We start from the raw sequence: 17,522 nt of genomic DNA on the forward strand, positions 1-17,522 counted from the left end.
AAAGTTACTCCCTGGCGTACGTTCTTTTACCAAAAGAATTATCCCTAAGATATCCCTGTAGATGCAGAAAGCAGGCATATTGACCACTATACCCATAAGTAATTAAATAAATTGTTTACTAATAATATAATCTATAAGGAGTAAACCTGTAGTAAGTTTAATAAGTAAAAAATAAGGAGTTTACAAGATAATGAAACGTTTATAGCAATCTAAAATGGTTTAGAAAACTCAAAAGCTGCTCAACAGTGTAACAGCTCTGAAGTGGAGACACAGAAGTGGGCCACTATTATATATATGTGATAACCTTTTTTATGTTTGAGAAATAATACACATAGCAAGGTGGCAAGAAGCTCTTTTCCTTCTCCTAAAGTGCGTAACAGAATACTTTTTGGACTATGTCTTTTTCTGATTATACCTCAGATTCAGTACAACATACATTTCAACAATTTCACTTATGCTTGTACAAGCATGCAAATCTGTAACTGGAAAATTTGCCAGGCATTTAGTGTGCCTGTACTGCTATAATAAAAAATAAATTCTCTTGGTGAGGAAGCTCAGTTAATCCATTTGTGCATATTTTTATGTTGTTTGTGAGATATATTTCCAAGTGTGTTGTAGTGCCTGTGTTTGAAAGCTTTGCCTATTACCACTTTTGAGATGGTAAAGAGAAAATAAATATTTCCTTCTGCTTTTACTGTTTGGTGGTGTGAGAGGAGTGGATATAATTTTATGAAATTTCATAAAAAATAAATTCTTACTTTCCCTTGGTTGTGCAAACTGGCTTAGCTTGTTTTCTTTATGCTCCTCGCCCTTCTTTGCCTACAAAGCTCCGTGTCAGTTAAAACCAATGAAGAGTTGATGCATTGTTTGAATAAATGTTGCTTGCGTGGTGTATAGGGTGAATGTTGTTAGAAAATAAAATGAAGCTTTAATTTTTATGATCTTTTAATCAGTTTCAACTTTATTATTTTTCCTTTTCAGAAGTAAGACTTCAAGTTTTCAAGATTATCTTTTATATATGTGTTTGCACACCTGTATACATACTATATTTATACTTTATATATTTTTATTACTTTTATACACACAACACATACATATATAATCAATACAAGATGAATAGACTAAGTAATGACCTTTTATAAAACTGTGATGTTTTTTATTTGAGTCTCAGGATTCCTCTGAAGTATTTTATTTGTGAGGTTAAAACTTACCTTTTAAGATAAAGTACTTGAATCCTGTTCAGTAATTGAAAATAATTGTTCCTGGAGTTCCATTTGGGAGCAGGTTTCTGTTGGCCAATATATCAGTAAACCAAAAGCAGGGCATTAAATCCATAATTCATTTCCAGGCAGAGATACCTGAGCTAATCTCTTAGGGGGCTAAAGAAGCCAGAGGAACACTGGGCTCACTTGGCTGCTTCAGTTATCCAAGTTAGCTCAGTCTGAGTTTAAAACTAATAGAAAAGAGCTGGAGAAGATGAACATGGAAGGGAAAAAATATTTTAAAAACCAAAATACATCTGGGAAAATTGTCCCATTGTCATGACGAGTGTTGTGTTCTGTTTCTTTCACAGGCTCATCTAGTAGCAGCTTTCGAAAAAAGCTTGGGAAATATGACCGGCCGATTGCAAAGTCTAACAATGACAGCTGAACAAAAGGTACATTTACCAATGCAGATGCTTTAATGTAGAAAACAGTCAGCAGATTATATTAGAGTTTTGTTTAAAAAACACTGAAAGGGAACAGGGACAGCTGTAACAATAAGACAGACAGATCTTTCTTTAATGGCCGTTGTGATCAAATCTTCATAAAGCTCCAGGAGAATTAAACTGTGCAGCATCAGGTTTATGCAGACAATATCATTGAACAGTTTGTAGATAAAATCTTTCATTTCCAGATTTTAATTAAAACATATGTGACTCTAGGTTTAATCCATACCGAAAGATCCTGTAACAAAGACTGATCATAACCTGCTGGAGTGCTTCATTCCAGTCTGCCACAGTGTCAGAATAATAGAATTAGGGGAAGGGAAGAACTTTAAGCAGAGAAAAATTACTCCATTCAGAGAGTTAATGCAGGTTAGGTATCCTAATCATGAGTAAACAGTTTTGATTTTCACTGTGCTGTTTTGACTATTGGGGGAAAAAATCTAAACCTGATAGGTAGTAAATTTAATGTGAGCCTTTGTACGAAGCTCAGGATTAAGAGACTGCTTAGCACCTTCAGGATTGAACTTCTGCAGCTTTCTGCCCATATTCATTTTGAACAGTTTCCTGTAAGTGGAAAGGACTCTTTGAGCCAAACTGTGAAAGATACTGTGGAACAGAGAGCTGTTAGTCACCGCTGCAGTTAGTGTAGCTGTCTATAAAAATAACATTTCACAGTCTGGTTGAGCACCAACAGATTAAATGCAGTGAGACTCATTGTGAACTGGATAGAAAATATTTGTATTGCTTGCTTTTTTTCACCTTAAGCAAAAAAACACAATGGATTTTTCTTAAAATCAAAACTTTTTACTATTTTACAATATAATTTCCCTCAGGAGGTTTTCTTTCTGGAAGAGGTTAAGCAGCGACATCTAAACGGATCATCTCCAAGCTTCTTTCCCAAAAGATCTGGCACATATTCTTTTCCTTCTTTTCTCTGTTGTTGAGGTTAAAGTCCTTTAATCCTCATTATATAAATACAGGCTGGAAGAGCAGGTTTAATGCAGCAGTAATAAAAGCTACTTTTTAATTAGAGTTGGCTGTGCATTCTAATACAGAACTTCCTGCACGCAAGTGGATTAATTTTACTTCAACTTGCAGGATAGTTGCAATTAAACAGGGTGGTTTTTTAATTGAATTATTATTTAGCAAGTTAAATCTTTTGAAAAATATGCAAATTCTTGTTGAGATTCATCCATTAAACAGTAGCCTTACATACTAAAGGATGTAATTCAAGTGGTTTTATTGTCTTTTGCAATAAAATTGTTGTGATTCTCTTAACTTCATAATGAATGTTCAATTTAGACCCTTTTAAGATTAGTCTTTATTAAGTATATTTAATTCTCCTTAAAAATAGCATGATCATATTAAATAGATTAAATGCAAAAGAATACATTAGCTGAGTTTAATAACTGTGCAGAGAAAATGTGTATTCTACTTAGTTGTTGCCCTTATGTTAAGCAGTCCCATGAACTTTGGTTTGACCACTTTTATTTTGTCTTTTTTTTTTTTTAGCTTAGGCAAACATTGTTCTTGTGCTATATACTTTGAGCTCCTTTTGCTCTTCCCACAGGAATCTGAGCTTATAGAGCTAAGGGAAACAATTGAAATGCTGAAAGCCCAGAATTCTGCTGCACAAGCTGCTATTCAAGGAGCCTTGAACGGTCCCGATCATACCCACAAAGGTATGGTTTTGTCACTATTAAAATAAATGCAGAGTTTCTCCCCGGGGGTGGTGGTGCGGGGTGGGGGGGAGCGGAAAAGCTAAGTCACTATTTTTCTGTTATTTTGGAAACTCTGTTACAAGGTCAAGCACATTCTGCAATGCATGATAGGCATACTTGTGGTATTTCCAGAGCTGGAAACATTGCATGAGCTTCCTGTTTGCCAGAGTTCCTGGAGCCTTTTCTTCTTAGAACTGGGTGGCTAGGAATTGATTGCTGGGTGCCGAGAGTTAACCCTGTCACTGCAGTTATGTATTGAAGTACACCCAAGAAGCTAGTGAAGTCTAATGGTGAAACATGGTTATATCTTGGAAAACCAGTGTAAGTTGTTGCTCTGAAAGTTGGTGTACTCATTGTTAAGAGATGGACTGACAACAGCTCTTTCACAAGGTGCTAAATCAGTGCCAAAACCAAGCATTTTAAATTCCAGATTCTGAATTAATTTGTCATTGCAGTTAGGCAGATATCACATGATAAATACATACTTCAAAAGTGCCTGTTGATAAGCAACAGCAAAGGAATTAATTGAAGAAAAAAAATAATGGCAGCATTCAGTTTTGAGAGTGTCATTGTTCTTTCTTTAAAGAGGTTGTTATTTAGATGTTTTCTTTAACGTCATTTCATTGCATGACTTGAGTATAGCAAAACTAATTTCTAGGAAGTAAAAAATAATCTAAAAGGTAATTTCCCTTGTTATTAGTAGGTATGGTCTGCAAGAATATTTTCCAGTGATTAAGATATAATTATCAGACACTTTTAAGAAATTGAAACTCAGAAGCTTCACCAACCATTTCTAACATTTTCCACTTTGTTATTTCATTTCATTCATTTTTAATGAACTCCTGCCTGCTTACTTCCATCATGGTATATTAGAAGGTAGCATCTGCACGCTGATTAGGCCTGCTACAAGTCAAGTAGTGCCTATACTGACAAAAATAACTGTGGTATATGTGATAGTAACAAGTCAAGTAATCAATCTATCTGTAACAGAAACCGCACAGATTGCTGTGCAGGGTCATTGCCTTCGTGCCCAAAAGACCCCAGTTTGGAGAAGCTCCTAACTGTTGGCCTAATTGTATCCCCACTGACCCCCATGTGGTTTCTCAAAGACTGCGATAGCTTGAGTCCAAGCCACTGCAAACATCAGTGCCATTTATGTTCATTTAGGCTCCCTTTGAGGAGGAAGATGCCACATAAATACAAGAATGATTATTATATTGAAACAGAGACAGATGGATTTCACGGTAATTTCTTTTCTTTAGATTTACGTATAAGGCGGCAACATTCTTCAGAAAGTGTTTCCAGCATCAACAGTGCTACAAGCCATTCAAGCATTGGCAGTGGTAACGACGCTGATTCCAAGAAAAAGAAAAAGAAAAACTGGGTAAGTACTCAGCAGGTTTAAACCTAATTTTTAGCTATTAAGTCATTTCCTAGTGCCTGAGTAGCACAACTGTCCATTTAATCTACAATATTCTTGTGGGGCCAGATGGATATGAAGCAATTCTCATGTATCAATACTGTGATGCTACCAGCAAACTAAGAATTGTTGAATATCAGTGGGGAATTATTTGTATAAGCCAAGATAATTAAAAAAAAAAAAAAATACAATAGCTGTTGTGACCAAAACCATCTCTGGGCCGCATTAAAACCCTGTTTGATTTTTCTTCAGTCATAGTTTGATTCAAAGGCTTGACTCAGATATGTTACCCAGCTATGAAGGGACTTCAAATCTGTTAAGAACTCTCATGTAAAAGTAGTAGAGTATTTAAAGAAATTAAGATGCTTCTCAGCTGGAACACACAAATACCACATAGTCCTAAAGGGTTTAATCAAATACTTTCAGTAAATAATCAGAAAATATGTTTTTGTTGTTTTAAAAATATTACCTGCGTAAACATTTGTTTTAAAATACTGATCAGCCTTCATTCCCTTGATTTGTAATTCCACACTCTTTCATGTTTCTGCAAGGTGAACTCTAGAGGAAGTGAGGTGAATATAAACCATGGAAAATTTGGCATGCATCTATAAAGAACCCTATCGTGGCATGATTGCTATTTATTTTGGCAGTAGGCTTTTATACCTTCTAAAAACAGATTATCCTGTATGTCTTCTCAGTTTGTCTCTATTCATTTTAATCTCAAAGTTTAGACTACAGAAAGGGGGAGTGTAGCCAAAATCCATTTCTTTCTTTTTAGATATCATGAGCTGGAAAGAACTTAAATAATGTTTCTCTGATCCGTGGTCACACTCCCCGCTCTCCAATTATATCATGAAAATAATGTTTGAATACCTCATTTTTTATAGAGGAACCAGTTTGCCATTGAGTTCTATACAATTTTAATCAGAATAACTTTCTGAAAATAAAACCAAAAACCCACAACAAAAAGATGAACAACTTCTGTAATTAGACAAAGGTATCAACAAATGGGTTAGTTAAAATTCACTGCAGACAAAATTGTTGTCATCTTGGCTCCTGAAATAAATGGCTCTTTGGCTATTCTGTCCCTTTTCAATACTGGGTAAGAGCTTCTAGAGGGAAAAGGCAATGCTTGTACATTCAGAGATCTTACTGCTCTAAAGGAAACTGCAGCAAACAGTATATACCTTTCAGCTAACATTCTTCTCAGCAGTACAACAAAGCAAGCCTCATGACCCAGCTTCAGTCCTCTCGCTTGTGATCCAAACCATAGCATTTACATAGTTTGGCCATTCAAATTTTTACCAGGGAAAGTAAATTGGCAAACCCAATAAATTGGACTTGTCATTTGATTTCAGCATGTAGTAACAGCAGGTTCTGCCTGTACATAGATGCAAAGTGGTTATTTAAAGCCAGCCCTTGAAGGGAATGCCATGGGAATGGGATTCCACTGGGGCTTAATGGTTTTAAATGAGCACCCCCTCTCCCATAGCTGTACCACTCAATCCTGCACTTTTTCCATAGCATTATGTTTGCGTTGCGCTGGATTAATAAAGTCAAAACAAAGCACTGTATCATGTTTTTAGAGATACTGTGTTGCATATGTTAATACCTTGCTTCTGTATACTGACCTCAGGCAGTGGCTAGGATGGCATCTGCAAACTAACTCTTCGAAACATGAGCTGCACACAAATTGCTGTGACGAGGAAAATAATGTTGCTCTATGTTTGTTTTCCAGCTAAGAAGCTCTTTCAAACAGGCCTTTGGAAAGAAGAAGTCCACCAAGCCTCCTTCCTCACATTCAGACATAGAAGAGCTGACAGACTCCTCTCTTCCTTCATCACCTAAATTGCCCCACAGCTCAGGAGAATGTGGGGCAACATCCATGAAACCATCACAGTCAGCGTCTGCGTAAGTCTCTCTCTTGGCAAACATTTCTTCCCAAATGGGATGGACTGTGAAAGAGTCTTCCTCAAATGTGGCCATTTGCAGTTCAGAAACCACTGCCAACGGCCGTGATCTTTGAATCTCATGCTCCATCCATTTGCCAGATTTCTCGTGAGCTTCACTCTGTTTGCACACTGCTTTTCCAGCAGCTTTTTCTTAGTTCATTCCTCCTTTCACAGCCTTTACCCAAAATCATCTAGCAGTACAAACCTCTTTCCAAATGCATGTTCAAAAACTTATGTTGAGCTGCCCCTGCATCATTAACAGCTTTATCATATCCACTTAGTGAAGGCCAAATACTATACTTTTCCTTTCTTCATGACATACTGAAAATGTAATTTTATTTTCCAGGTAGCTATGAATTTTTACAAGATATTCATCCCTTGTATTATTACTTTATCTATTATGTAGCTACTAATTGATATAATTTTTACACTATTTCTCTTCTTTTATCAGCTTGGACTATTTTGCAGGATTTTTACTTTTTATTCAGATCACCATCCTTAAGGTTTCAGGACTGATAACAAGTGATCAGTCAAAAGCTGTCCCAATTCTTCATTATTTTTTTGATGTTTAATGTATTTTTCTCACAGACTTCTCAGCTCCCATTCATATTTTTGTACCTTTTTTTTTTTTTTTTTCATTCTGCTAAACTCATAGCTTTTTCCAGTTTGGGGAAAGTTTGGGGAAATCATCCTCTTTGAGCCAACAAATATGTACTACTGATGCCAGCCTTCCTTTCCTTGTCCTAATTGAGAATAATCAGGTCACAAGTACTCTTCCTTAAAGCACCTGGGAAATTCTGATCTCATGACTGATTACTGAGGTTTCGAATAGAATTCCCCTGCATTAGGTTAGGTGCCTTTTATGATTAACTTTTTATAGACTCTAGTGATTTTTACATACTAGGTTTAGGGGTTTGATATCAAATATTCCCACAAAAGGAAGACCTCCACAATAAATGTTTTTCTTTCCTCACATTCTCTACAGACCAGTGAAGAATAATTCATCTAGATCTCTAGTTTTGTTGGGGTTTTCTATAGGAAGCTCACATTTTTATGGTTTCAGGTGTATGTGTGTTTTGGGAGGAGGACTTCTACATATTTGGGACTGTGGAGTCTGATTTATTACCATCTTAAAAATCACTAGTAAAAGTCTTAACAGAAAGTGCTTGAACTTAAACAAAACACTTTCATGCTACAAAATTAATTTACTCATGATTCACAGATCTGTTCTCAACCTTATCCTGTTCCCTTTCCACCAATCCTGGTCTTTTTCTGTCTCTTTGACTTGATGTACTGGTGTTCCCAGAATTTATCAAAGGCCAAACTACATATCTAGTGTTTCACCCCAAGCTCTTCCCACGGCTATTTGGTCTCTGAACCTTAACTTCCTAAATTCTATCCAGTTCACAGCCTTCTGTTTCATCCTCCGTAACATTTTTAAACACTGATCTTTCACGTAAGTGAATCACATTATTAAATTCTTTTTATTGTTGTGACCTTTCTACACAGGATTAACATAGATCCCTTCCACAGAGAGATCACATAAAATATATTTACTTAGATTAATTTCTTTATCTGTTACACAGTTAATGCTACTTTCTTTGGAAAACTTGGTTTTCCATTGCATAATTTGTACATATCACCTTCAAGATTTTCTATAACTGTCAGCAGCCTCTGTTCAAAGATCATTACTTATTCCTACCCAAAGCAATCTATTGATTTAAAAATCCTGAGATTGTAACAAGAAAGGAAAAGTAAAACTCTTTTTTTCTAAAGACTTTGAACCTTTGTCAGAAGTCTGATCAGGCTTCTGAGCTTCTTTTGGTGACTGCTCAGAAATGCTAACATCTTTTTGGTTTTCTTCCTTTTGATGAAGCCTCATCTTCTTATATAATTTTACAGTTGTAGAAGCTGAGTGTGGAAGAGCTCTGGAATCCACAAAAGAAAATTCAGTTCCTACTTTCTTCTTCCATTCGGCTTATCTTAACAGTCCAGACAGCTTTTTCCTGCTTCTTCCAGAGCCATAGCCCAGCTCCCTGTTTCATTTTTATCTTCTTTAAAACCAGCTTGCCAAGATCTTTTTGTCTATCCCTTCTGAAGATGCACGGCAAAAAAGCCAAAAAGAAAATGGCCAACCAATAGATAACGTGACTTCTCAGTTGTCCAAATTGTTGCATAAGATAATATATGCTTGTAAATAAAACATAATTTCTTAGTTGGTTAGCACAGGTATGGGCACATCAAACCAACAACTGTATCATGGTATTTGGAAAAAAAACCTAGTACATGCCTTTATTCATTTTTACTCACATTTAACACATTTAAAATATTTGTGCATGTTGTAAATGATATTCATTATTTTCCTTCTTCAATTTGCCATAACTTTTTATTTGCCATAAACTTCTTCATCTTCCCTTTGCTTATGCTTTCTTTTTATATTTTCTTGACCTGAGTCTCATGTTCTAAATCATTACCTTTACTTTCTTCCAATTGCATCTGTCAAATACATGTGTATGCAGGTCATCTCTAGTCTGGGCACCAAAGAAAAGGCAAAACGGTCACATGGTCTACAAGCATAGATCCCGGTAAAACTGAGTGTGGGGCATGGAGTTGTATACCCAACTGCTGACCTGAAGAGTGCTGCATTTTCTTTCCCAAAATGCATTTGCATGCATTCTGGCAATTGAAAATTTGACATCTGTTTCTTGTTTGTATATTAGTAGTAATAATCACAATAATACTACTTATTATTATTATAAAATATTGCTCTGTTAAATTGTTCTGCAGATATTAACTATTTATAGTGACAGTAATAAAGAAGAAATAACATCTAGTGAATTGACTGAATATCTTGCTTAGTGTAACAACATAGCCAAAATTCAGTGCTTTATTTTCTACTGCTTCTGTTATGCAACAGGTCTGGGTCTAATGATGACAGAGAGGCAAATCAGTCTGATATGAGAACTGGACAGTTGTGTGTCCCTGGGCCAGTCATGTTTTCATCTTTTCTTACAATATAACAGTTTTTCTTCCCTTAAAATTAATGTTCATGAAAAATAATCACATGGTGATTACTTGTAATCCAGTCTTTAAGATAAAAAAACCCCAAACCAACTAGCATGATTTCAGATACCATACAGTACCAAGACAAACTGTAGGCAAAAAGTCAACCATCACAAATTAAAACCATTACAGATAAAAATCTTTTAGATCATGCAGGCAATGTGTACTGTTCAAACACAGAAAACTCTTGATGCCTAACAGATAGTAAATATCATTAATTCAGTTTTATCAGCATACTTCAGTTCTGACTGTTGCTACTTGGGGAAATCATGACCTTTGCACCAAAGAAATGACACAGATATAAAATTGAATCAAAACCAATGGGTGATACACATTAAAAAAAAAAGATTTCTGAAAAGTTTTTAACAACTTTTTTTCACCATAGTGGACTGTCTAACTAAACAAAAAAGGTATAAAACAAGCTGATCATTTCACCTGGAGGGGGCTTTTTTCCTTTTTTAATTTGCAATCTGAACCTTTTCATGTTTATTTCATAAGATTCTTTCTTTGCTCATAGGTTTCACCAGCAGCAAGCATTTTCTGTACTTTGATATTTAATAATGACAGTGCTTTTGGGGGAGAACCTTCCTTTAATCTCCTTCCTGTTTCCTGCTCCTCTTTAGGATCTGTGAGTGCACAGAGGCAGAGGCTGAAATTATTCTTCAGCTAAAGAGCGAGCTGAGGGAGAAAGAGCTAAAATTGACAGACATCCGTCTGGAAGCCCTCAGCTCTGCACACCACCTGGATCAGATTCGGGAAGCCATGAATCGCATGCAGGTCAGTGCAGTAGCGTAAGTGATGACAAGGGTGCACGGGTATGCCTTGTGTATTTCCTTTCCCAGTACTTTGTTTCAGGTACCAAAAAAACTGTCAATATAAAGTAAATTGCTAGATTGACAGTACTTCCAAAGTATGGGTATGATAAGTGTTCACCTTACAATTATGATATTCTTAGCAATTATATTAATAGCTAAAATGTGTTTAAGAGATATAGAAGAAGACATAATCCCTGCCCAAAGGATATTTGTTATCTAAAGCCTAGGACTGAGGAAAGCAACATGACGGGCAAGCAGATCAAGAAGTGATTTCTACAGAGCTTTAAATCCTTGGGCTGTGTGGGGGCTAGGGGTGCATGTGCATACTCTCTCATCCTAACCCAGCCATGGCTTGCTGAGGCAAAGAATGCAAACCAGAACTGAATTATTGTACCCAGAATCACTAAAATTTCACTACCTTATTTTGTGACACTGCTCCAAATCCTTCCCCAATGCATTTTTCATCAGAAGACTTTCCCTGTCATGAGGGTGAAAAGGTGCAGAAAGAATGACAGTGTTCATCAGTGGAGCACAGAGCTTTATGGGACTCAGCTCTGTTGTCCATATAGAAGGGTCTAGTGTCACATTGGGTGACCAAAAGTATCTTCTACAACATCCATACAGTATGAGATAGGTCCTTCAGTAGATCTGGACCCTTCTGGAATGACAGGTGAGATACCTAGGACACCCCTGAAGGCACTATAAACCTGTATTTGGGAAACACAATCAAGACCATGGGGTGGGGATGCTGTTTGAGACTAGAACAGCTGCATATAGATGTCTAGGTATGAGCTAGGTGATAAACTCTTGTTGTTGTCAGTTGAGGTTTAGACCTGCGATAATGGGGCCTAGAGAGCTATCCTAAAATGATCCTAAGATAGGTATAGAGGTTGAAATTGGGTTGTTGGAGCTTTAGCATTCTACCATGCAAGACCATGTTTACAATGACGCTGGAAACCCACATTTACACAGCTGAATCCAGCCCCAGTGGCTTGTCAGCTGAATTGCTCTGTGCTGTGTGCTTAGGTCGGGTGCACCTGTACACACTTTTGTATAGGTGTCCACAGTGGCTGATTTCATAACTACTAGATTTGTTGTATTTGCTGTCCTTCCTAGACCTCTTTGTTTATACCATGTCTGTAGCAGTCTCAGCCACACCTTTGAACATCTATGGTACCTACCGTCATCCCAGGTGCTTACACCACTAGGTGCCAACATTGCTATGGGATAATTGGCTGAACTTCAGTCAGGGGGAAGAATATTCAAGAATTGGTCTGCAAATATGGGTTTCAATTGCCTAGACATGGGTAAAACATTTGATCTGAAGCCACTAAAATTTTTACTAACTGTAAGGGATAGAATAGTTAATTGCAATGTCAGAGAACAGGACGTGAAGGCTGATCAACCAATTATGGTTTTACACTGGGATATGAGTGCCTAAAGCAGGTGAACTCCCCAGAGAGAGGAGACTGCTGTAGTCACAGCTTGAATTTGACCAAAGCTGGGCAGAGGCAACTAGTTCAGATGCTGTCACTGGTAATCAACACTTCTGAACTTTTCCCAGAAGGACAGGCAGCCACCTTGGAGCTGCCAAACTCTATGATGTTTTGGAGAACTTAAGAGGATTGGTAAGAGGAAAAAGCAGGATTGGTGGGAATTATATATGAATACTGTGTGTATTCAAAGCACCTTAAAAATCTAACTTCCATTCAGCTGAATGGAAGACTGCTAAGTGTTGTGTAATTAATCAGCATAAATTGCAGAGGGTGTGGAGATTGCATGACTCATTTCACCATAGTTCCTAATTTAAACTCCAGGCTAAACTTGTGCATTCATCTATTACTTCCTGTCACTGTTTTGCTGGTTTGTCCCTTCCCTTTTGCTATCTCCTCACCTTTTCCTTTGTTATCTAATCTTTTTGTAGCTGTTGCAGAGGGGGTTTGTGATGCTATCCCTTACGTTTTTACTTGTATAATGTAGCCGTACAGCCTTCATAAAAGAATATGACTTTCAGCAGGGTGTTAGCAAATGTGGAATTAAATTTGATGTGCAAAACGGTCTGCAAGAATAAGCAGTTGCTTTGTACTGTGCTTCGTGAAGCGACTGAAAGCTAGATTTAGCTGGTACCAGGCTGTTCTCAGGCTGTTTTCATTTTATTATTGTACATTCAATAATCACTTGGCACCACAGAGGATTTAGCTAAAAAAAATTCCTAGTTGCTGTGATTCATCTGTCACTGTATGTTTTCATCAAAGAGGGTTTGCTGGCCATTATGCAAACAATCCCATGTCTGAATGATCAAAAAGTCTTATCTGATAGCAAGAAGGTTTATGAAACTGTTAAACTATGAATTTCTAGTTGTCGACTTTTATTTTTTCTCTGTGAAATTACTGTTTAAATTTTACATTCAATGGCAACAATAATTTTCTGTGTTTTTAGGAACATTGACATATCCAAAATTTTAACAATAGCTGTCCTAACTGGCTGTTGGCTAAGATATTTGACAACAGAAAGGAGGTTATAGAAGTGGCGATGACTGGGAAAATTCTCACCACACTTGTATTACAGTCAACGGTACAATAAATTCAGAAAGCTTGAAGCTTATGTTGTTTAGGAACTGTCTTGAGACAAAACCTAAGACAAGTTTATAGGTTTTTTTCCCTTCATTTCAGAAGTGAAGGCAATCCATTTTTCACTGACTGTGTTGTACTTCTGATATACAGTGCTACATACTGCTGTGGAAGCTGTAAACCTGTTAGCTCTTGCAGGTGAACAACAAGCACCAGAATAGCCACCCCCAGTGGTTTTCCAAAAGAATAACCTCCTGTGCTTTTATGTTAAATTCTTTTGAATACAGAATGAAATTGAGATACTGAAAGCTGAAAATGATCGTTTAAAGGCAGAGACTGGAAATACTGGAAAGCCTGCCCGGCCATCATCAGAGTCTTCAAGCAGCACATCATCTTCTTCATCACGGCAGTCACTAGGACTTTCTCTGAACAATTTAAACATCACAGAATCTGTTACATCAGGTAAACAAGTTTTGGGTGCATGGATACCTCAGCTATTAGTAAGATTTTATTATTTTCACCCTCTTAATGGGCCCTATATAAGAGGCATGTCTGAAAATTAAAACACCTCATATCACCCAGGTAAACATCAGATATGCATTCATTAATGGAGATGAGGAAGAATGCTGGTAGTGATTTCTGAAAATGTTGCTTTTAGAAGGCTCTGAATAGCAGTAAAAGACTGTTCATGATGTGTGCTCAGTTCCTAGCTATGATACTGTCTACCTACCTACCTTACAATCCTCTTTGGTCATCTAGCTCACAATTTATTTGAAAAGGACAGTATCTGTTGCAGTATACTTGACAACTGTATAGATATATTCTCTTGTCCCTATGGGATAAGTATAAGCATAGTACATGAAACTTACTTTTTGGTTGTTGTTTAAAGATCTTTTATCATTCATTCGGCCCCCTTAGCTTCATTTTGTATTTGCAGCTGGGGCAGAAGGTGGTCTCAGTTAGCTTTATCCCTTACATGTCTCTAATGTGATACAGCTAGTTAGCCTATGTTGAACCATATCACCCTTTATCACAGGAGACAAACCCTGCCTAGCTTATTAAGCACTCTCATTGTCTTCAATGAATAAGAGAAAGCAAGCAGAACTTTGGTCCACATCCTGAACGTTAACATTTTATTATTTTCTATGCCATAGGGTTTATGATAATAAGCGTTCTACACTTGTTTTGATAATGTAGCCAAGAAACAGAAGTGCTGTCTCTAGCATTAGAACCAGGAGCAGGGCAAAAGAAAATCAGAGCTCATTAGCTCATTAGACTCCACAGAAAGTATAACGCAGTGTCTGGAAGCAATAAAAATGTGGCTAATAATTGTAGAAAGAGTCTAGGCAAGAGTACAGCTGGGAATGTGCCAAACTTCCTGACTAAAATTTGGATTGGCAGTTAGTCATATTATCTTGCCAGTCATTGATTACACGGATATTTGAATATTTCTTCTGGTTAATATCAGATTTTATATGAAAATTGGTATATTTTTTATTTACATTCCAGCCTACTTTTTTGCCAGGTTTAACTTTTGGCATGGATGAACCTGACCTGGGCCTCGGTATGCAATGAACTATTGCAAAAACAGTGAGAAAAAGTTTCTATGGTTTCTGCTCACACATCCCCACACATTAAAAAAAAAACACTAAAGAAACAAACCCAAAACCAACACAAATGAAACAGGATTTTTTTCATAATAGTAATTGTTGAATCTCTTTCATGAGCAGCAGCTATTAGCATTTTGTCACTTGGTACTAACTCTCTCTAGATACAGGAAGAAACATGTAGGAGGAAGAGCAGGAGGATGAGTTTCAAGCAAAGGAGAAGGAACTGGATGAGAATAAGATACGAAAAGAGGACCAGGGAGAGGAACACAGGAAGGTGAAATATAAGGAAAAAAATGATGATGAACAAAATGAGGAGGAAGTGTTTAGTAAAAGAACAGAAATAAAATCTGGAGGGAAAAGAGGAAGAGGAGGAGAAAAGGAGTAGGAGAAGGAACAGGAAGAAGAAATGTGCTTGGACTCGGTGATCTTCAGGGTCTTTTCCAATCTAACTGATTCTGTGATTCTGTAATCTTTATATAATTTTCTGTTATTGGCTCTAAATGTTTTTTCTAGGATGCAAAGTAATTACTTTTGGTTACAAGAAATTAAAGAAATAAGCATGCTTAATGAGGAGGGGAGGATTTTGTTTGTTTATGAATCCAGCCTTTTTGATCGTTGTGAATATCATTTTGTCACCATGCCAGAGAACTTGGAAGGGTGACAGCTTTCTACCAAGTCTTGTGGGATTTCTGTGGCAGCTGGAGTACCATTGAACAAAAATCCTCGAGATACGGAGAGGTTAATTATGCTGGAGACTTAGCTGAGAGAGATAACGAGGGCTTTGGCTCATCATATTAAAAAATACTGTGGCACTTTCTGGGAGACCAGTGACTCCAAATGACTGTGGTCATCTGGAAATGACCAAAGCTATCCATTGCCACTTCCTAAGGGTATGACCATCTCCTCCAGATAGGTGTGAGCGGCAAGCTGGGAAGAGGCTCAGTGGTCACAGACAGCTGTATTTCAGTCAGTCACTGGAGTAAAGAGCGGTAAACAAGGACAAACACAACACTCTACTGTCCGATGAAAAAAGTGCCAGAGCTCAGAAAAGAAGTGAGCCAGAGCCACCATAGCGCACCTAAGGAGGAAGCCTGGCAGGACATAATTAAAGAAACTAGCACCACTGTGAAATTAGACCCCCTTGGGCATCTTCTCAGCTCCTTGTGTCAGTGAGAGCTCTTAGAAAGTGGAATTTTCTTCTAGCCACAGAGCAGTTCCTCATTCCTAAAGACTTACAGAAAAACGTATTTAAAAGGCTACATGAAGGTCATTTAGAGATTGAAAAATTTCACAGGGGGATCCGTTATATTGTAAGTTGCCCGCAGACGAACTATAACATTATGGAAACTCCTAAGGTTTGTCAAATATGCCAAAACGCAAGACAAGTGAAGTGAAATATCCAGTGCTGGTGGTACAGAAAAACTGTCTGCCTGGAAGAAAGGAGCAAAACAAGCATGGAGTTGTTTAAGCTCACAACAAAAATGCTTCTTCATTAGATCAATTTTAAAAACAAAAACAAAACAAAAAACACCCAACAGCAGAATCTGCTTTCTAGATCTGGGTGTAAGTTGTCAAAAATTTTACATGAGGACTTATTTTTTAATACATTCATTGAAGTCATATTTGTAAGTCTTCTTTGGTTTTGCTTTAAGCAAATGACAGAATCCTTCTGGCACCTCATTTAATTTGGGTGACATCTGACCTTGTGCAGACTGTGACAAGAAGTTGATGCTTTTCTTCAATCGTCCTAATAAGAATGAGCAGGACTTAAGGTAGTGGATTACTGTGCTGGTGTTTGAATAAAATCATAGAATCATGGAGTGGTTTGGGTTGGAAGGGACCTAAGAGATCACCTAGTTCCAGCCCCCCCGCCATGGGCAGGGACACCTTCCACTAGACCATGTAGCTCAAAGCCCCATCCAACCTGGCCTTGAACACTTCGAGGGACGGGGTGTCCACAGCTTCTCTGGGCAACCTGTTCCAGTGCCTCACCACCCTCACAGTAAAGATTTTCTTCCTAATGTCTAATCTAAATCTACCCTCTTTCAATTTAAATCCATTACCCCTTGTCCTGTCACTACATGCCCAAATGCAAATGCATAATCTCTCCTAATTTGTTGAAGTGTGTAACAGTAAAATCTCTTAAGACAACTTCTAAGACAGCAGTTTTGTCCCTTGTAATAAAGCCGTAGGCTCAGCCTTCAGTAAGAAATACATCCTTCTGCTTTTGCATTTTAGGAGTTAGTGAAAAGGTAGAAAAAGAGGCATAGACCAGGTCAGAGTCACTCTTTACCTCCAAGAAAAATGAAAATTTTTCTTAGAGGCATACCTGAATACAGAGTCCCATATTCTGGAGGCCTGCAAAGTGGTTTCTAATGGATACTGTTTGTAAGACTGTATTGTGGGGGTAAAAAAGACTATCCATGCCATGTGTACAGAAGGTAAAGAAATCAGCTGGAAAGAGAAATTAAATGCTATTTTACCTAGTAGCAAACATACAAATGCAAGGACTTTTGTTTTTCTTCCTACAACATTCTAAAGGGCACAATGAGTGCCCAAAGATATAAACTTAATTTAGGTTTTAAACATTACTTTGTGAATTTATGGAGATTTTGAACAAGTTCCAAGAAGGAAAGTTAAGGCAAGACTATAAAGCAAGAATT

The 17,522-nt window shown here is 37.3% G+C and overlaps 1 protein-coding gene across 10 annotated transcripts in view; it reads left to right on the forward strand.

Annotated features, from left to right (window-relative positions):
- The window catches only part of NAV3 (neuron navigator 3), a 494,512-nt gene that overhangs the window by 383,326 nt on the left and 93,664 nt on the right, over positions 1-17,522 (forward strand). For 9 of the 10 annotated variants that reach the window (XR_013928956.1, XM_080392484.1, XM_080392485.1 and 6 more), the window contains 7 exons: positions 1,574-1,657; positions 3,279-3,390; positions 4,692-4,813; positions 5,401-5,421; positions 6,588-6,760; positions 10,488-10,641; positions 13,537-13,711. Coding sequence is in view for 9 of the 10 variants with exons in the window: in XM_080392484.1 (XP_080248610.1) it covers positions 1,574-1,657; positions 3,279-3,390; positions 4,692-4,813; positions 5,401-5,421; positions 6,588-6,760; positions 10,488-10,641; positions 13,537-13,711 (841 nt within the window). In the remaining variant the exon portion in view is untranslated. The remainder of the gene's footprint in view (positions 1-1,573; positions 1,658-3,278; positions 3,391-4,691; positions 4,814-5,400; positions 5,422-6,587; positions 6,761-10,487; positions 10,642-13,536; positions 13,712-17,522) is intronic. The other variant, XM_080392480.1, reaches the window with a different exon arrangement.

The sequence above is a fragment of the Falco punctatus genome (genome assembly GCF_963210335.1).
Source record: "Falco punctatus genome assembly, chromosome: 6".
NCBI lineage: Eukaryota > Metazoa > Chordata > Aves > Falconiformes > Falconidae > Falco > Falco punctatus.